At 37.6% G+C, this 20,115-nt stretch overlaps 3 protein-coding genes across 4 annotated transcripts; 1 reads left to right on the top strand and 2 right to left on the bottom strand.

Moving 5' to 3' along the window:
• Positions 1 to 2,156: 2,156 nt before the first annotated feature.
• Positions 2,157 to 13,294, bottom strand: gtf2e1 (general transcription factor IIE, polypeptide 1, alpha). Its single transcript, XM_023275220.3, has 6 exons — positions 13,110 to 13,294; positions 12,122 to 12,417; positions 11,854 to 12,011; positions 7,069 to 7,264; positions 5,983 to 6,221; positions 2,157 to 3,410 (listed from the first exon to the last, which is right to left on the bottom strand). Exons 2-6 carry the CDS (start codon positions 12,409 to 12,411, stop codon positions 2,956 to 2,958), a joined length of 1,338 nt encoding a protein of 445 aa, XP_023130988.2. The 5' UTR covers positions 12,412 to 12,417; positions 13,110 to 13,294; the 3' UTR covers positions 2,157 to 2,955.
• A 182-nt stretch (positions 13,295 to 13,476) lies between these two features.
• Positions 13,477 to 18,382, top strand: rabl3 (RAB, member of RAS oncogene family-like 3). 2 transcript variants are annotated; one of them, XM_023275217.3, is made up of 9 exons: positions 13,477 to 13,559; positions 14,241 to 14,332; positions 14,540 to 14,669; positions 14,766 to 14,880; positions 14,983 to 15,136; positions 16,272 to 16,343; positions 16,720 to 16,758; positions 16,952 to 17,038; positions 17,447 to 18,382. In XM_023275217.3, the coding sequence occupies exons 1-8, from the start codon at positions 13,514 to 13,516 to the stop codon at positions 17,006 to 17,008; spliced, it is 705 nt and encodes a 234-aa protein (XP_023130985.1). In that variant the 5' UTR covers positions 13,477 to 13,513; the 3' UTR covers positions 17,009 to 17,038; positions 17,447 to 18,382. The 2 variants fall into 2 exon arrangements, with proteins under 2 accessions (XP_023130985.1, XP_023130984.1); XM_023275216.3 differs by having other exon boundaries at positions 16,952 to 18,382.
• LOC111571834 (granzyme B-like) lies at positions 17,404 to 19,341 on the bottom strand. The gene is given in 5 exon segments (XM_023275215.3): positions 17,404 to 17,571; positions 17,701 to 17,961; positions 18,132 to 18,270; positions 18,849 to 18,996; positions 19,225 to 19,341. Coding segments are annotated over 5 exon segments (771 nt in total). The 5' UTR covers positions 19,280 to 19,341.
• Positions 19,342 to 20,115: the final 774 nt, after the last annotated feature.

Raw genomic sequence — 20,115 nt, 5'->3', positions numbered from 1 at the left:
CATTAAAGCCAAATTCAATATAACTTTGTGTTCACTTACTTTGGCTGATTTTGGTTTTATGTCACCCAACGATGACGATTTTGGTTTTAAGAATTCTTCCATTATCATGAGCAGCTAGCTAGCAAGCCAACTGCTGAGCTGCAGGAATCAAGTTAAATGTAATTTCTAGCCAATTTGAGCAGGCATAAAAGTTTGGGGTCATCCAGGCAATTTCATGTTTTTCACAAAAACTCACACTTTAATTCATGTGCTACTATAACTGCACAAAGGTTTTCTAATCATCAGTTATCCTTTCAACACCATTATCTAACACAATGTAGCATTAGAACACAGGAGTGATGGTTGCTGGAAATGTTCCTCTGTACCCCTATGGAGATATTCCATTAAAAATCAGCCATTTCCAGCTAGAATAGTCATTTACCACATTAACAATGTCTAGACTGTATTTCATATTAATCTTATGTTATCTTCATTGGAAAAAAAATGCTTTTCTTTCAAAAAAAAAAAAAAAAAAGGACATTTCTAAGTGACCCCAAATTTTTGAACAGTAGTATATACGTGTACCTACCTTCCTATTTTTACTTTTAAAGGCTCAGGACAGATATTGTAAAATATTGTGCCATTAACATATTTTGCCACTGGCAGATAATATTGCTTTGCACAGTTGTTCTTTTAGTATTTCTTTGTTTTCTTTCATTTCAATTTGTCCATTTAGTTTTGCATGTGTTTATCTTGATATTTTTCAGCCTGTGCAGCACTTTGGCCAACTGTATGCTGTGTAAAAACTCAAGCATTCAGGCTCCCACAGGGATAAACCCATTTGCTCTTTCCTATAGACGTCCCCACAATGCCACCCACACTGAGGACGACAGCTTCAAATGCAGTTTTCATCATGTTGCCTCAAGGTTACATCATGGAATGTAGTCAATAGTGCAGACTCTTTAGGTGGCTGTAATGTAAAGGATGGACTTTCATTCAGTATTTTACAGTATTAAAGACATACTTATAAATCCACTTATGCTCTTTCCTCAACTTTTACATTTTCAGTGAATGTACCATAACCGCTTACATGCTAGAGAAGACTATGCTACATAATGGTACAAACAAAATCAACATAAAGAAATCACAAACTAGATATTTGTAGTTGTAGAAAGAAAATCATGTAAAATGACAAGATTTTTTTCTCAAATAAATATTGTTCAAACAGAAAGCAGAGACTGGAAAATTTCACTACAGCAGGCACCATGGCACGTGTAATATTTAATATGTTCTTCAAAAAGGCCTGAATTCTGCAAATGCCAGGCCCATGTTAGTATTCAGAGTTGGGCTTTAAAGTGACGGTTCTCAGATTATGAGTACCCAGTGCTGTAGGTTGCTGTGCTTACGATCAAGCAGTCATTTAGAGGAAAAAAAACCTACCAAAATACCCTCTTTCGTGCTGGAACACAACTGGAGGAGTACTGGGTGTGCATTTGCCTGGTAGGGAATGTCTCAATAAATAATGTCACCTTGATGTGACCTGACAGGACAGGAAAGGTCTCACTGGGAGGATGTGACCATGCAGTGGCATGGGATGAAATACATGCTACGTTTTCACAAAGCCTTCAATTTTCCCCTGTTCTGTGGTTTTTCTTGGATTCAAGGTTTTGTACATAAACTTGTCTATAATACTGATTATGCCACAATAACCTAGAACACCGATAAGCCTCCCTACATCCCAGGAAAATTTCAATTATAATTTACCAACAACTGGTGGTGTGAAGATAACTTAGTAAGTTATTAGCACTGTGTTTTAAAATTTTATTTTTGTCACTTTTACAAAATGGGCTTTTTGAAATAGTAGGCTAAATGTAGATTGAATTCTTTTCATTTTAACACTCATTTGGTATATATTAGACATTCACCAATCCATTAATACCATATGAAATCTGTTACCAGCTCAACAGTTAAAAATTAGCATAATGAGCATTAAAAATTTTCACCAAAGAAGTTGCTACAACTTAAAACTGTATGGTAATTTCTATTTTCCACACTTACACAGAATACTCTGCATTGCTTGTGAGTTAAAATGTTTGCACAGAATGGCTTCATTCATCATCCTACCATAATCTGACAACAGGTTCACTCCATGTTGACACACGTATTCCACTTCCATACACATGGCTGCTGTACTGCAGTATCCTTTTTATTACAGATTGCTCAAAATAACAAATGTTTGACTGGTAAGCACAACAATTTACTCATAACTTCATTCTTTCTTCATTTGCCTGAGATGGGTTTTTGAGGGCCAGTCTGTTAACTTGTTTGGTAACAGAAAATGTTCTTCCTTTCATCTCGTCTCCACAGGCAGCATAGAGAAACCGGCAGCGGCAGCAGCAACAGCAGCAGTAGCTTGTTCAGCCCCAGTACTGCTACGCACTTAGACATCTCTTGGCTGCTCTCACAGCCCAATACACAATCAATGTCCATTTTTGAAAATTGACATCAAGCATAAGGTCTTGACTTGTGTGTAGAAAGCTGTATTGATTAAAACAAAAGTGTGTCCCTTCTGTCCACAGCGTGAGAGGCTGACGACGGAAGAACGCAGCTTAAATGCAAGTGGTTTAGACAGCCTGTTAAAATTTACAGCTGAAAGGAAATAGAAAGAGAAACTAATTGGCACTCTGCAGCAGGCTAGCTCCCTTCTGGTTTGGTGACTTTTAAAAATACTTAGGGTTGAACACTACAAGTGTGATCACTTGGGCAACACTGTCAAAGCATGTCCTCGGCTCCTTTGATAAAGGATCATGAAGCTGACTGTACTTCTTGAGCAGCATCTTGTTTTCTTCTTGAGAAGTCATGTGCACAAATATTTTACAAGACATCACCACTGACGGTGAGAGACAGCAGAAGTCGCTATCAAATTGTATTATCGTGTGTGTCAATGTATGTATATACAAATGTATGCATGTGTGCTCAGAAGTACATGTCTTGGAAGAGGTTCTGTCCCATTTCAATGTAAGCCTCTTTCTCCTGTGCAGACATCTGCTCCACTAGCTCTGGCCTCTGGCTCACCTCTCTGTACGAGAATGATCGACCTCCTACCATCACCATTGGCTCATCCCCCACCTCCTCGAACTCGTCGTCCTCTTCTTCCTCGTCCTCCTCGGCCCGATGCGGAGCAGTAGCGGCAAGAGGAGGACCCGAGGGAGAGTCATCGTCTGATTCACTGGTGTCGCTCTCCGAGTCGCTGGCATTAGCTGTAGCTGAGGTGAGGCCTCTGGCAGCAGAACTTGCTCCGCCGACACCTGCTCCTGCAACGGCCCTCTTCTCATGGATGAGCAGGGCACGCATCACTTCCTCATTTTCATCTGCCTGACCAATTCCATGACCAGCAGTTCCATCCTGTGCTCCGGGTACAACATCGCCACCTGTGGAAACAACAATCCAATCATAACCATTCGGAATGATTTTTATGAAATTGCGCTTTTGTTGCGATATGGTATGATAGATGTGCCCTATTTCAACCAATACTGTTTGGTAGAACCAATCCCAAGTATTAGTATCATGGCTGATGTTGTCATATTTTAAAGGACCAATGGAGCAAAAGGAAATCCTTTCTTAACTGAACTTTACTGTGTTTTGTTCACCTAAGCCTGCTACATTTGCAACATTGCTGTCCTTTCTGACAGATTGGTACCTGTACAGTGAAGCATCACAACAGGGAAAACTTTAGATTCAATAACGATCTGGCAAAAATAATGAGAAATCGATGTTACACTGTGGCCAAGGGAAAACCTAAGTGCAAAAAAACCAATACAACACAAAAACCTGGAAAAATAATTACAAACCGCCAAAGTATTTTTTCTCACAAGGTTTTAAAAAAGGACTCTCTGGCCTTATTTTGAACCAACAGCAGAAAAAAATTAGGTGGAAACTATTATTCAATCTAGAAGAGCATACTTAAGATGAAACAAAGGGTAAATCTTTCACTAAACTCATAACTAAAGGAAACAGGAGAAAACAGACTGAAGAAAAATACAATCCATCCAAAGTGCTAATGGAATTTTATTTATTTTTTCAGCAAACCAGTCGGATTGATTTTTTTGTGCTTTGAGAAGACAAAACAAAAAGTGCCACATGCCTGCTGACGTCAAAGCCACTGTGAGGCGTAGGAGTGGGTGATGTGAGACAGTGAGTGGAGAATGATACAGATGTCTGACCCTGCTCCAACTCTAGAGCTCGCAGCCATAGGTATGTTTCCTACCATTTTAATTTTCCATTTCTCACTTCCACCTCTTCATTGCGCCACTTGAAGCTCCTCCTGCTGGTCTGAAACAACGAAATGGTGGAATCCCTCTTCACCCTACATCCTAACCAGCAACTGTCTTTTCAGTAGTAAAGAGCAGTATGCATTAAACTCTGGAGGTAACTTCTTAGTTGTCTCTGACTGTCACTTTCACCAGTAAAAAAAAAACAGCCTACCACAGTAACACCAGGGCTTGTATTTACCCTGTTTTTATTGATAGATGTTTATTCAACATGTAAGTATTGGGCCAGATTTTTTTTATTGACAGATACTCTGATCTGAAATGTGGCAAAAAAAAAAAAAAAAGGACGTCTCTACTTCTTGTAGGTTACTACTTGAATAACTATGTAACATTTCAATGTCCTGACATCTGTCTGCTTTCAAACTCTAAAGTGCAGCAAGGCCACTACAGACAACTACACAGACACACCTCAGAGGCAGAATGTTCCGACGGTATAATTCGTGCAATTTCCACAAGAGTGGATTTTATTAATGAGCAATCCTTGCACAGCCATATACTTATCAAGTCTATGATTATTTCAATTAAGCAATTATTGTTGAATGGAGTTTGGCCAGGTCTGATAGCCACAAGCCCTTGGGAGGGAAAACAATGTCAGAATGTGATAGTTTGATGAAGGGCCACTTTGACAGACGGAGATAACCTTGATTGACTTGCAATAGCCTGTTCTGACTACAAAGAGATCATGGATGGAAATTAAATGTCAGAGAGGAGCAGCCGAAGGTGTGGGGTCTGGACTGAGCTTTTTGCAGTCCATCTCCTAGAAATCTTAGTATTTTCTGAAAAACCCAGTGCATTCAACACGCCCCACTATGGACAAGCAACAGCATTTATGATTAATGACAGTGAAAGCAGCAGCTGAGAGTGGGAGAGAATTCAATGTCAAATGTAGCATCGTCTGACTCAGAGGGAGAGATGTTGACATTATGGCAGCGAATAGGGATAAAAAGTTTCAAGAAATGTGGCAGTACTTTGGGTTTTAGATTAATTCATCTTATTTTTAACAGATAGAATTTGTAGTGTATGGAAAAGCTGTAATTTTTTTGTGCTGCTTATATTTACCTCTATTGAGTCTAGGTGGATGCTATGAGCTGATGTGAATTTGTTTATTTGGTCAAAAAAGTCTATATAGGAAACATATGATTTTAATAAATAATTCAATTATAAGCTAGCATATTTGTGTGAAGCCTTTGTTTCAAGTACGATTGTTGAAACCTTAAAGGTTATGTGTGGCAGTGTCATGGGAGAAGTCAGCCTCATGAGTAAATTCTCTCATTGCAGCAGCCCATTTCACATCAAAATATCCCCGAACCACAGAATGAACAAAAGGGCACAAACAAACAAGGAGGGAAAGGTATGTCTGAGAGGGATTTCAAACCAGAAGCACAAATAAACATTGCTTCTGTGAGTTAGAACAGGGGTAAAAATACTAAAGCATATACTTCCTTCACACATGAAAGTGTTAAATTAATTCAAGTTACTATTGAAGTAGATGTACACCCTGGTTAAAGAAACAAGTTAAGTTCATTGTAGCCAAGATGGAGGCAGGAGTATGAGAAGCTATTCAATCCTTCATACTGCCAAAAAGTCTGTCGAATTTTTCTACAAATGAAAATATACACCATTGCAATAACACTAGGAAACAAAGTATAATATCAAGGAAAGCTTTACTTACGGTTCTTTAGGCTGTCAGCCTCGCTGTATGCACCCTGTACGGTGCTGTGGGTCAACCAAACAGGCCTTTCTTTGGGTGCCTTGCCCTCACTGGCCTGCTTCTGCTGCTCATCCTGCTCCTCCATATTGATAACCACATTCTGGGTGTACAGGTCAGCGTAGGATGATCCTTTAGTAGACCAGGCTTCACGGTGTGGACCGCTTGCAGGGTTTGCTCCAGATGCTGCAGAACGTTCACGACTAGAGGAAAGATTGAGCAAATATCCTTTAAATTGATCTTCAACAGCTGAATTGATTGAAGCTAAAAGAAAAACTATGAGCATGTGATGTAACCAAGCTATACATTTTGGTTAACTACTGCTTAAGGAGTGTGTGAACTACACTGTAACTTAATCTTTTTTTAGACTTTTTGTGATTAGAGGCAACAGATACAACTTTTGTAAAGGACGTGAATTTGAATTTTATTTATTGATATTCGTTTTAACAAGAATCTAAATGATAAGAATGATAACACAGCTGCTGCCTACTTTCTGCACCACAGAAGGATAGGTTTGTTCTGTTGATATCAAAAAAGTTTGTTTGATTTTGCTCATATATAAGGTACAGTGAGTCAAGTTTATGATATTGCACTGCCATGCTCTGATGGTGAAGGCAAGAATAGAATGCATGCAAATATCTTTATGACAATGAATTAGTTATGATTCACCCTCATGCATGAATCATGCATCAATAATGGTTTATTTTTATGCATGATCCATGATGGTTAAGATCAGAAAAAAATAGTAATGCATGAAAAACATTGCACACTGTCAACATTTTAGAGACCACCAAACCAAAATCAGGTTTTTCAGGGGAGCTCATGGCTTATAAAGAGAAGCCAAGCCCATCCTGGCTCCCCTGTAGTTCGCACCCTCCTAGGGCTTAAGATAAGAAAATACAATTCCATTGTGGCACAAACAGTTATCAAGTTGAGGCTAAATCACAGCTGTGATTACTGCTGTTAACAGGGGTGAGGGAGTGGCTCAGGAGGATCAATGCGATACTGACTGAGGTGATAAGTGCAGTATTGCCATTGTTACAAACTGACCTCTGTTTGAGAGCAGGGATCTCAGCAGGCTCAGGCTCCAGCAGGTCATGGGACAAGTTAACATCTTCGGTCTCACGTAGAAGGACATAGATGGGTTCGATCTGCTCATTGAAGCGTGCCACCAGCGTCCTGGCATCAGGACAGACAGACTCGTCTTCCTCTACCTCTGTCTGGCAGAAGGTACAGCGAAATGTTCCTGTGGGCAAAGAAAGAACTTAGGCCAAAGTAGATTCCATATCATCAAAAACCAGTGAAGAAATAAGTGGTTGGGACTGTGGTGTGGTGTGATAGACTTTTACACTGTGTACATTATGCGCTCATTTTAATTTTGAGATACATCTCACACACAGCAAGGCAATGTTGCCTGTTATAGGAGACAAAATGTGCGCAAATATAAACCAGCTTCTGTGCTTTTGTTTCACTTTTGTGACTGGTGCTGTGGATTTGTTACCAACCCTCAGAAAACTCTGTTCCGGGCTCCATCTAACATCCAGCTAAGTGCACTTGTAGCCAAGAAGTAAGAACTGTTACTCTTAGTGTTGAGTCAGTACATGTGGCCTGTGATTTTACTCAAAACAAATGCAGACCCTAGAGGGCCAGACCAGTTTGGAAACATTTTTCTAGTTATTGTTGTGTTGATGCAAAGGCAAATTTCAAATACTCACAGGTAACCAGGAAAGTAGTTTATTCCACTGTGATGATCTTTTTCTGGGGATAATTTTATAAACACTGCAATATATTTACAAGGGCTTTGTGAAATTGTGCGCACAGCACACACACCCCTTGATTCCTACCAGTAAGAGAAGGGCACGTTCGACCATCTGCTTCTCTGGCTGATTTCAGTTTCAATAATGGGCGCTGTTCCAGCATTAGCACAGACCCCATGTCTGCTTTCTGTCTATGTGTGTATGGGAGAGAGAAAAACAAAGTGTGTGGGGGGGAACAGAGAACAAGGGAATGAACTGTATATTCCGGACACTGCTAAATATGATAATCATGGATAACAGGAAACAGAATCAGAAAACTCTTTAAATAAAAAGGACTTGACCTGGACCAGTGCTTGAGGTAAATAGTGCAAAGAGAGCATGCCTTGAGTTTTAAAGCAAAAATAAGATAATATTATTTGCAAATTAATATTTATTTTGTTATGTAGAGAAATCAGCTTAAGTTGGGGGAAATATGACATTAATCAGAATTATAAAGTAGAACCCTTATAACAAAAGAATGCAGTATTCTACAGTTAAGTACAAATAATTCATTAGGGGCAATGCTTAACACACACTGAGCATCATCAGAGCCATCATCACTGCAAAGTGCCACAACTGTTAAGCACAATAAATCAAAAATGCAAATATTATTTCTTTCCCCATTAACGATGGTGAGACGTTAGTATCTTGTTCAGTACTGACAGAGCAAACCTTCACATAGTTAGGTTGGGTTTGGCCTTAAACATATTGATATTGGCCTTCCCAGAAATCAAAAAAAACCTTGGCGGGCAGCGACTGACTGAAGAGGAAATTGTAAAAGAAAATGAGATTTTGTACTGAGCAACAAAGTATGCTTTCAAAAGGTGAGGGACCAACATGTCCGGTGGAATGACTACAAAAATAGGTAAAAATCCATGTCGTACAACATCCACATGGCAGACTGTGAAAATTCACAGCTGCAGGGTGTTTGTTTCTCCTTTTTGGGTCACAATGAGCTGGAAGACCAGCAATGTCATTTTCCATCCCTGTGAAGTCGCACTGAGTGTTGCTGGCCCCTGCAGAAGCAGCCAGTCCATCAGATCACCACATGAACTTCAGGTATTCATTTTGTCCACCTCTGTCAGGGTGCAGAGTTACTGCCTTCACAGCAAGAACTAATGACAGTTGAGATACATTGAAACAAGAGACAGATGCAAAGGAATTGGCAAGATGTTTGTAATTGTGTCACCATGAAGATGCTGACAGTTCCAAAGCAGTATCAGGAAGGTGGATTATTTCCAGCATAATATTATTCTGCTTATCAAAAGTAATTAGTAATTAATTGTGGAATGATTGTATATCATATTTCCTCAAACATACACAAGCATCACCCACTGGGGCTGAAAAATTAAGCCAATCTGAATGCGCCAATAACCGCATTTCCTCAAATGGCCACTGGAGGGAGGCTCCAAAAGCCCATCACACAGACATCCATGTTAAACTGTCCAACTTCAACAGCAGAAACAAACATACTTGCAGCCTGGTACATGACAATGTCTTGATCTCTATAGCCAGTTTCTTATTTATTTATTTTTTAACGACTATACAGGAAGTAAATTTTTAGATAACTCAGCAATAGAACTAAGTCTTAAACTTATGCATAATTAAGGTTGCAGCCACTGTCATCATAGGACACGCTTTAAAACTGTCATTTTTATGTTATTATTACAATTTTTCTTATGGACACTTCAAAAACAGTCTGTTTGGGACTTACTAACGGTGTTTTCGGATGCAGGGTGTTCTTTGTATTATATTAAAAGAGAATATAAATTAACTAAATTGAACTGAATGAATGCTGTAAGGCAGTGAAAAACAGCTTTACTGCAAAGCATTACATAAATGAATTCTAAGAAATTCGAGTCAGTAGGAATTTTTCAGATTACCATATGATGAAATTAATTATTTACAACATTTATTCACTCAGTGGAAACAGATTTGAGCTACAAAATGCTAAAAAGTCAATGACATGTAATTTTACATGTTTGTGTGGCACAGCCTCTGTGTATCCTAGCAACAACATGGACGAGCGACAATCAGCCTTCATATTGGCAGACAATGTAAGCACGGTGCCTCATTCTGACACACTAAAATGAATGCAGTTTATGAATGAAAACAGTTTAGAGAAACAGCTTTCCTCATGAACACAAAAAATCATCATCACGAGCACAATGTTCTTTTACAGCTCAATTTTTCCAACACAAAACACGACGAACAACATACATCACATATCTTGGTGATGCACTGAATACTGACAGGACCATTATACCCTAGCTATATTTCACTTGCCTTTGGCAACATATCTTTTTAATGCATTGAAGAATATCCTTTAAATTATAATTGCTATAACAGCACGAATATCACATGTACCTCCTTGCTGAAGTTGTGAATGATTAATAAGCAGCCTTGGAAATTTTTTTAAGGTTTACTTCATTCCTAATTCCAAAAGTTGGTTTCATCTAACTAATGACTGAAAAATGTCCCCACCTACATGACAGCACTAAGCGTGACTTTCTGTTCGCGTCTGTTACTCACATGTCAAACACATGCACCACCAATTTTTATGGATAAATATCAGTGATAAGTGAGTGAAGTGATGCCCATTTAAAAGCAAGGTTTTGGACTGCTGCCAGTCCATATTGAAGCAGGGTGTGAATTTGAGTGTGACTGACAGGTGGACAACAAATATATATAAAAATGCAGTAATGACGAAAGTGAAAGGAACCAAGAGTAATTCAATATTGTAGGTTAAGATTATGGTAAGCAGTAGATGAGTAAATGCAGCCATAATTTTAACTAAGCTTCTTTTTATCTGGTAATACCGTCAGCCAATTTGTCAGCATCAGTGTATGTCTCAAGATCTCAATCTGTCCATTATTATTATTATGTATTTTTAAATGGCACATATGTAACCCTGCAGCTTGGATAAAATATTTCTTGGCAGACAGAGAGGACCAAAAGCACATAGCCCATTTGTTCAAACCTTCTGTGACGAGAAAACCTGAAATATTTATTGGAAAATAGACATTTTTTTTGTATTATTGTGTGAAAACCGCTCATCTCGTGAAGTGCTGCATGCAACAATACACTGGCTTACACAGTTTCATTAGTTTACACATCCTAATGGATACCAAATAATACAAAGTGCACTGGAAAGTGATTGTTTAAAACCATTTTTTTACACTTTAGAAAATCGATGACATAAAATGGGAGGTATATGCAAGTTGACATGGAATGCAACAATCACAACCACAGAAGTGTTCTTCCTCTTGAAAAACATCGCCAACTGAGCAGCCTTGAGATGTTTAAATTACCTGTTGGCATAGTTACATGTATTTTCATTTTTTTGAACCTGAAGAGAAAATACAACAAAAACTTAAATCAATATAAAATAGCTGAGAATAAATGTGGTATGTCTGGTCCAAATAGTTTGCTGATGGAAAAAAAGATTTTGATAAGAGACTGTATACACTAAAACAACCTGAATTTTTTTGAATATATGGTTTCACTGCCATCTAGAGGAAACCTGCGCAGCACACCATAAAATGGATAAACTTGAAACTGATATTTCTAAATCATTGTAAAGAATATCTCAAAGGACAACAAATTATCTTAATATTTCAAAGCCTAGAACCTTATTTTTAAAGACATTAAGAGAACAGTTTCTCACTCTACTCTCATTTTTCTCTGATTCTACCAGACCTAGTCATCATATATCCAGCTTATTATCAATTAGATGCAGGTTTTTATTTCCTGCAACCTTTGTTAGAGCTCTCCATTGTTTTTTTGGGATTGAAACTTTGTAAGGCAGCAATGAATTAGAACCGTTTAATACTAATTTGTCCTAACTATAAATTATCAAAGGCCATGCTGTATAGAGTATCTAGACAGAAAAAAAGAATATTTCCCTGCACACTGCTTTTTAATGCAGCACTTTGAGTAAAGTAGATCTCCATAAAAAAATGGCAAAATACTTTCAAATTTGTCAAAGAGCAACAATGAAGGGCTTCAGCGCTGCAGATAGTTTGCGTGTGATGTTTACCTGTCATGGGGTCAAAAAGCTGGTTGGCCTCTAAGTCGGTGAAAGTGGAGAAACAGCAGGGACACCGGAAGGAGGCACGATTGGTGGAGTCTCGCTCATCTGTCTCAATGCGGCGTCGCATGTGATCCAGTTTATACTTGACCACATTGACCAGTACCCTGCACACACAAAAAAACCCACCAAATAAATATCCGATTGTTGACTTTTGACATGTTAATCATCTGCAACTGTTACTAGAAAAATATATAAAAAAATACAAAAATTGAACCTGTAGTTGATAAAGTAGTAGTTGTGCCGTGTTGTTTTGCCATCCGGGGCTGTCTCCACCCTCATGCGGCACTTGACAAACTTGTCTGCTTTCAAAGTATTGAGTACTGATCGCAGCTGTTTGCGGTCAAACTTGAGCAGCTCTAGCATATCCTCCTCTCGCACACATGGATTGCGGATTAACACATCCAGGGCCAAGGCATGTTCCACACCATAAAAACCCCTCACGACCTGCTTGGCCAGCCGCTTCAGTGCGGCAGGGACCTCGGTTAGTAACTCTGGTTCAATCATCTTTGGCTGTGGAGAGAAAGGAGACTGATAAGAAGGCTGGAAGGCAGTCTGAGACAAAGATCTGAGACAGCAGCAAGGACATCAGGGAACAAAGAAACAGGGCAAAGGAAGAGCACCGGAGGGGTTTTTAAACTGTAAAAACAGAAGGCAGGTCACAATTACTAATATCAGCAGTAAAATTAACGGAAATGAAGAGGGTAATACAATGAACTACATCAATACATTGAGGAAAACCTGATAGGAGAGAGGATTACATATTCAGAATAAAGAATAATGTTTGTTTGTTCCCCCTTTGCTTGATCTTTTTCACTTGAATGATTTGCTCAAAGTCAACATGTTAAAGTTCTTTTCTTTGTTAGCTCTGCGCTAACATATACAAAGTGGTGGCTAATGCTGTCAAACCAGACACCACTGCGAGCTAAGCTGTTTAATGGAAAGTGGCAACTTCATTTAGCTTAGCATTAGTTAGCTAACTCGAACAAAGACACATAATAAGAGACAATGCTCAAGCTTGCTGGGACTACTGGTCAGAATATTTTAGTTGGAGAATAAAGTTATAGTCGATTTACCGTTGAGCATTTTATCTTACGATACGTTTGTCATATATTCAAAGAAGTTAGATTAAATATAATTAATAAAATTACAGCCACATGAAGTTCGTTTGCAGAATGCCGTTAGCCAGTTAACATGAATCTCACCCGACTCTCTCTGTTCCACTTTTCAACCGCTTCTTTTACTCATTTCAGACTGATGGTACGCGCTTACTTTGTGTCACACAAACACCGCAAAAACTCACTGGACACATTAACACTTCAGAATCTTTAAACTTTCGGGGTTAGCTAACATGCTTCACCCCTTATTTTGAGAAGACAACCCCGGAAAGAAATACTATACTTCGATGAACGCTGTTCATACGATCCAATTGGCCAATCTATAAAATTTCAAGCCTATAGCCAATGGGAGCAAAGAAACTTGATTGATGTACGATTTGACGAATAACGTCTCTAGGAAGGAGTAGCAACCTCAACCAATCACATGAAAGATAGGACATTTCCAGGTGGGAACTTCACTGTTTTCTTCCGGGATATTTCTGTCACCAGAAATGGCTTCTCTTGACAGGGTGAAAGTATTAGTTTTAGGAGATTCCGGTAAGTTACGTACTATTTTTTACAACTGAAACCCTTCAGATAAACGCGTCTTCTTTTTCTTAGGGGATTTGTATGTTCTGGGCTATGCTTGTACACCGTTTAAAACATTTTTTATAAGAAATTGATACTCTTATCAGTGTGGTGCAGTGGCTGTATAAACATCACGCAACATACTGTATTTGTAATATCTAATGTTACTGGTATTTTCACGATAAAGGCACACTGGCAAGTGACGATTGATTGTGAAGCAACTGAAACAGCTGCTGCTTATATAATGTATTCACTTTGGTCACTGCCGTCGGCAACTACGTTTAAAAAGGCTCTTTGGTATTAAACCATTCGACACCAAACTACCAAATTATGTAAAGACTTGCTCGCCGAATTAAAGACTGACATACAACAGCTCGTTCGATGTGTTTACTGATGTTAAATAGCTTTTCTGTGGTGGAAGCGAAGTCTTTATTACATTGACTCGATTTTTCAATGGAGTCTTGTATTGCACTCATACAGTTGTAAGCAACGTCTTCATTGTCTTGCAATCAGCATCGATTTCAAAGCATTACGTCAAGACTGAAACTGATTAATAGCACTTCCTATGATGTACAAGACATAAATCTGTGCAGGTGTTGATTTCAGTTCATCCCACAAACATTGTCAGTCATCCCCCTGCATCTCTTGTAGGGGTTGGCAAGTCCTCCTTGGTCCATCTCTTATGCCAGAATCAAGTGTTAGGAAATCCGTCCTGGACTGTTGGCTGTTCTGTGGATGTGCGGGTGAGAAAAGATCCAAAATGTTGCACTGACCTTTTAAAATAGTCTCTAAGACTATGTTTGTACCACTCTCATACAGACTGGAGAATTTATGCTTAATATCAATCTAATATATAATTCAGCAAATTCTTCTTAGATACAGTGAGGGCTTGCAATATACATGTAAACAGGTGCCCTAGAGTAAGTATCATAATAATCATTCAACTATAGGTTCAAGACTATAAAGAGGGAACTCCAGAGGAAAAGACCTTCTACATTGAACTCTGGGATGTTGGAGGATCTGTTGGCAGTGCCAGCAGTGTCAAAAGCACAAGAGCAGTCTTCTACAATTCAGTTAATGGTAAAGTAAATTAAATATAGTCATTGAAACAAATCTGAAATCACTAGGTTTGATATATTATTCAGACATGTTCTGTCGTTTTGTGGATTCTTGTAGGAATTATATTGGTACATGACTTAACCAATAAGAAATCATCTCAGAATCTCTACCGCTGGTCACTAGAAGCTTTGAACAAGGACTCCTCTCCAACTGGAGTCATTGTTTCAAATGGGTAAGTAAATATGCTGACAGTTGTCAAAGTTAGAGACATTGCTGAGTGATTCAAAAAGTTCCTTACTTGAGAGCTTCTTTTCTTTCTTTTTTTCTCTCACAGTAGTGATTATGACAGAGAGCAGTTTGCTGAGAACCCAGTGCCTTTGCTACTGATTGGAACCAAGTTTGACCAGATCCCAGAGAATAAACGCAATGAAGTTCTCAACCGGACAGCTTTCCTGTCTGAAGACTTCAATGCAGAAGAGATCAATCTTGTAGGTCAACATTTCCTGTTCTTGTGTTGTCTTTACTAAGCCCCGTTTAAACATGTGAATCTGCGTCATTATGTGCTTTATTTATCTGTTAAACATTCAATTTTCTGTCACAGAAAAGGTAACGTAACATTACAAATACAGAAAGTAACTATATTCCCTTTGTTGTATTAAGAATATAAACCTGCCTTTAACAGCTCATCTCTGAGAGAAACACATAGACAACTAGACTCTACCAACATTATATCAGAATTATGTATGATGTAAACATGTTTGACTTTGGTGACACCTAGTGGCAGTATTACATCAATGCCCACTGGACAATTTTTGGGCATTACTTGTATCACATTTTTACTGACTGTTGGCACACAACCGTGTCTTGAAGTAGATAGAAATCAAAAATCTATTCTGTGCAGTATGACATCATTATAATATCACAAATCACAGAAAAAGATGAAATGAAAGTTGATTTATTTATTTTACCAAAAACGTAAAATAAAAAGCTAGAATGAACATGTACAACATTTTTTCCATGTGTCCACAGGTGTTACCAACAAGAAAAATGGTGACACTGCATACTATATATTTTTTAGCACTTGCACTTTTTATTCGTTTCCGTACTTGTGCCCTATCTGCTCTGCAGTTCATTTCAGTTCACCTGAAAACCCCTGAAGTTTTCACATGAGAGCTGAGTCACGAATGATTTCATAGTTGTGCTGAGGAATGCATAGTTTTATTTTATTTTTTAACTGAATCTGTATATTGCGAATGGTTAACTTTTGATAATATTTAAAGATTTTAAGCTTAGATTTGGATTTTCTGAACAGAATAATATGCCACATATAATTCATTCAAGCACTGTCAGAAAGTTGGAAATCCATTGATCCTATTTCAGTTTTTTTCTTTTCTTTAAAAAAGAAAATCAATAATGCATGGGTTTCAAACCTGCTGGCAAATTTTAGGGTTCAGGAATTAAAGAAGACACTTTGGCAAACAGCACATTTTCACCAATATTATCTTGTTTATAATCAGATGAACAAATTATATAATAGCTTACACATTCTACACATGATGATGTAAATGATCTTTGTGAAGAAGCGTTGTGGTTTGTGATTGAAGTGAGATTTTGTTTTCTCAGGACTGCACCAACCCAAGATACCTTGCTGCAGGTACATCAAATGCAGTGAAACTTAGCAGGTTCTTTGACAAGGTGAGAAACTCCTGTTGTGTATTGCAGTGTTTACTTATTTATTGCAGCCTGTCAAACAGATTAACATACATACAAACTTTCATCTCTGCGGTGTGGATGTACTGAGGAAAGTATAAACTGTCAAATGTAGACAGTGTCATTCAGCCTCATTTGACCTGTAATGTAATTAATAATAGCTAGCATTTACATTAATGATTAATCTACATTCCACAGTGATATCCCTGACTTGGTCATGTAGACCTATTTTTACATTTCAAAAAAATAACATAGTCAACATAATACATGTATCAAGTGTGCATCATCAAAGTTCTATTCTTTAACTCAATGTACATATGAGTATGATCTTTGTATTTAGATGTCCTAAACCTCTTAACAGGTAATAGAGAAGAGATATTTCACAAGAGATCCAAGTCAGGTGAGTTTTGCACCCTCTGCTTCGTTAATATGAAAGACAATAACAAATCACAGTGTCCTCATTATTTTAGTAAATGGAACATTTTTACTTGAAAAAGACTCGTTTATTGTGACTGATTAGGGCGGAGGTGTAAATTTAAGTGGAACTATTCCTTTAAAACCACTTTAATTTTTTCACTTCATTTTCTCTGCAGATGACGGGTTTCACAGACAGAAAACGGTTTAACTTCAAAAGTTTGCACTATGACTGAGCAGCAGTGACAGCAGTGGTCTGTGGATTGGTAATAACATCTGTGGGATTCACACTACCAGTCAGCTATCACACTCTCTGACTACACCCCCCATGCCCTGCTCCCACTGGCTAAAAAAATATGTAAATAGTTGATACACTTGCACAAGAAATTTGCAAAAGGGAGTTGAAAAATAAAGAGTCATGCTCTAGCATTTTTTAAAAAAAATTTATTGCAGACCTTTTAACATAATAGTTTGTTCTTGTTTCAAATGCAAAAAAAAAATCATTACACATGCTTTGTCTTTTTTTAATTCAAAACTCAGACCAATATTTTTTAATTTTATGTTTTGCCAAGCGTTATCACCTATAAAACAAGTAAAGAAAGAGCTGTACTCCGAGCCTCTGAATATTTGCTCAAGCAACGTTCCCCTATTTTTGCATCTTGTCTTTAATCCAGGGGAGAAAAACGCCAATTTTGGTGAAGACATGTGGAAACTTTGGATCATTACAATCTGTGCTCAGGGTGAAAGCTGTTATACCTTGAGGCTTGCTGTTACAGATGAGTGGTCCGCCAGAGTCTCCCTAAAAGAAAGGAAACAGAAGAACTTGACTGAGTAGGTTGTAAAAAGATTACACCTATTTTTCATCAATAAAAATATCAATTTGGGAAATTTTCCATTTGTGAGTCTGCTTCAAATCTAATCTGATTACCTGGCAAACCCCTCCCTTCTTTTTGAAAAACTTGGTGCATATCATATCCTTAGAATCAAAATATTCTTTCCAGATGTTTTTGCACTCATCATTGAACTGAATCTTCTCCGTGGTCTCCCTCAGAACATTTGAGGTATGTCTGTCAGCTCCAGTCCAGCCCCAACCAGCCACAGCACAGTTAATGTTGGCCGGGACTTTGCCATTTTTCTTTGGTAGTCCAATGGGTTTCACATACCTATTCAGTGTGGCGTTGTTTTTTAACTGTAAAACAGAACAGAGAATAAGTTGTCTTTGCTTTTTTTTTTCACAAAAAGTTCACTTTTCATGTTTAAAATTAAACTTAATTTATTACTACAATGTACAAAATAGTTTAAATAGATAGAAAATTCTTTGTAAGTTTAGATGTGAACTTTTCCACAGCTTCGGCTTACCTGAAGTAACATAATGTCATTATCGTATTTTCCATTGTATTTTGGATGCTGGTAGTACTTGGCTACTTGGATCCACTGCTGACTTTTCTCTTTCTTGGTAATGTCATGTGCGCCAAGTACTACTGTCATTTCTTGTGGTCTGACAGAAAAATGAAGAAGTGATTTAAAAATATGTAGTTACGCTCAGCATTTTGTAATTACAATTACTATAAAATAAAGTCATAATACAATTATTAAAGGTGTTCATCAGCTTGGTCTTGGTCCTTCATGTCTTTAACATTGTCATATATAAATGATGCAACATTAATCTTTTTTCATATCGTTTACCTTTCACATTTTACAAACTATTTACTACAAATCTTTAATGGATGACAAACAGTTTTGAAAAAAAACTGATTGCGCAGTGAATAGAAGTACTTTATTAATCCCCAAGGGGAAATTTGTTTGCTACAGTAGAAAGAATACATTTCCCACCACCATAAATACATATATAAATATGTAAAAATGTGCAGTAAATAAAAAAAACAAACAAGCAAAATGTCCTATGTAAAGGATGTAAAAACGTTAAAATATTTTAGAGTGTAAATAGTGTCCAAGAGTGCAAGAGTATAAATACAATACAGAGAATTATTAGTATCCATTATCTTGTGTATTACCTGTGACCTGAAAAATGTATCTTTACACTTTAATTCTAATGGAGGAAGAAAGAAAACTCACTGTTCGCAGTGTGCTGCCGTCAGAACAAAATCCTCCCGAATAAGTATCCCACCGCATGAATGGTGTCCTCTAACCTGCAGTGACACCATGTAGGGTCTCGAATGAGGCTTTGCAACCTTACCACCTACTATACGGCTGCCAGTGGCCCCTTACATGGAAAGAGAGTGTGAAATCAACACACAAGTTAGAGATACATTATGGCTCATATAACCTGATGAAATTACAAAAGCAAAATGCAATGCGTTACTCCAACACGATGTGTATCTGCGAAAAAATCCCATCAAAAAAATCATCTTCTCCTTGAAAGTCTGCTTTGGTTATTTAGACTCACTTGTCTGCCAGCAATAGTTTTAAAAGGAATTTCATGTGATCTTACCAGTGAAGGAGACCAGCAGAAAGATGTATACGATGCAGTACATCATGTGGATCATGGTTCTACTCAAGTACAAGGCTGAACACTTTAGTTTTCAGAGCCCCCCTACCATCTTTTATTGTCAGTCTTCCAACTCCCCCAACGGAAACCCTGTGGGCTGGTGTCAAAGACGTTGTTGCACAGGCAAAGGTTGAGATCACACATTGCTCACTGCAGACTGTTTGTGACCCTATTGTGAGATGATTATGTCTTTCCTGAAGATAGTTAAAACTGTCAGGATTTTATTTGTGCTGGTGTGTGTATTGTGTACAGCAATCATTTAATTGTTGTGACACTCGTGTGGTGGTTTCATGTTCGAGCAAAAAATAATGAATTTAAATCAGATTTATGATCAGATGTCACAGTCAGACAGTCCCAATTTTTTTGCTCAAATATTTCAAAGATTCTTTGTCTGTTAACTACATTTACTCTGAAGGGAGATATACGCTTGAAAGTTTAAAAAAAAAAAAAAAAAAGAAACTGAAACTGTGTAATAAGTCCATAAAACCACAACGCAAACAAAGGCATTCACACCTCTCAGTCTGAACCTTACACACATATACCATGGCAATTTCCATCCTCACAGTTTTTATATATATATATATATATTTTTATATATATATATATATATATATATATATATATATATATATATATATATATATATATATATATATATATATATATATATATATATATATATATATATATATGTGTATATGTATATCTCAAGCCATGTGTAGTGTATTCTATTGTTTCCATCATCCACTAGGCGGAGCTACTAGACTACTATGTAATTATGAAAAGCTATTTGTCTGACACAAAATTTGCAGTTTTCTCATAAAAGGTGGAAGA

This window comes from Amphiprion ocellaris, chromosome 11 (assembly GCF_022539595.1).
Source record: "Amphiprion ocellaris isolate individual 3 ecotype Okinawa chromosome 11, ASM2253959v1, whole genome shotgun sequence".
NCBI lineage: Eukaryota > Metazoa > Chordata > Actinopteri > Pomacentridae > Amphiprion > Amphiprion ocellaris.
Note: the sequence above shows the minus strand (reverse complement) of the source record. Positions and strands in the feature narration are given on the sequence as shown.

Bases quoted from the DNA above. Each gene is read 5' to 3' on its own strand.
- rabl3 (XM_023275217.3), top strand. From the start codon at position 13,514: ATGGCTTCTCTTGACAGGGTGAAAGTATTAGTTTTAGGAGATTCCG. The intron at 14,333-14,539 runs GTGAGAAAAGAT...ATTCAACTATAG, and splicing joins GCTGTTCTGTGGATGTGCGG to GTTCAAGACTATAAAGAGGG. The intron at 14,670-14,765 runs GTAAAGTAAATT...GGATTCTTGTAG, and splicing joins CTTCTACAATTCAGTTAATG to GAATTATATTGGTACATGAC.
- gtf2e1 (XM_023275220.3), bottom strand. From the start codon at position 12,411: ATGATTGAACCAGAGTTACTAACCGAGGTCCCTGCCGCACTGAAGCGG. The intron at 7,265-11,853 runs GTAAACATCACA...CTTTGCCCACAG, and splicing joins GCTTTTTGACCCCATGACAG to GAACATTTCGCTGTACCTTC. The intron at 6,222-7,068 runs GTCAGTTTGTAA...TCTTTCCTCTAG, and splicing joins ATCCCTGCTCTCAAACAGAG to TCGTGAACGTTCTGCAGCAT.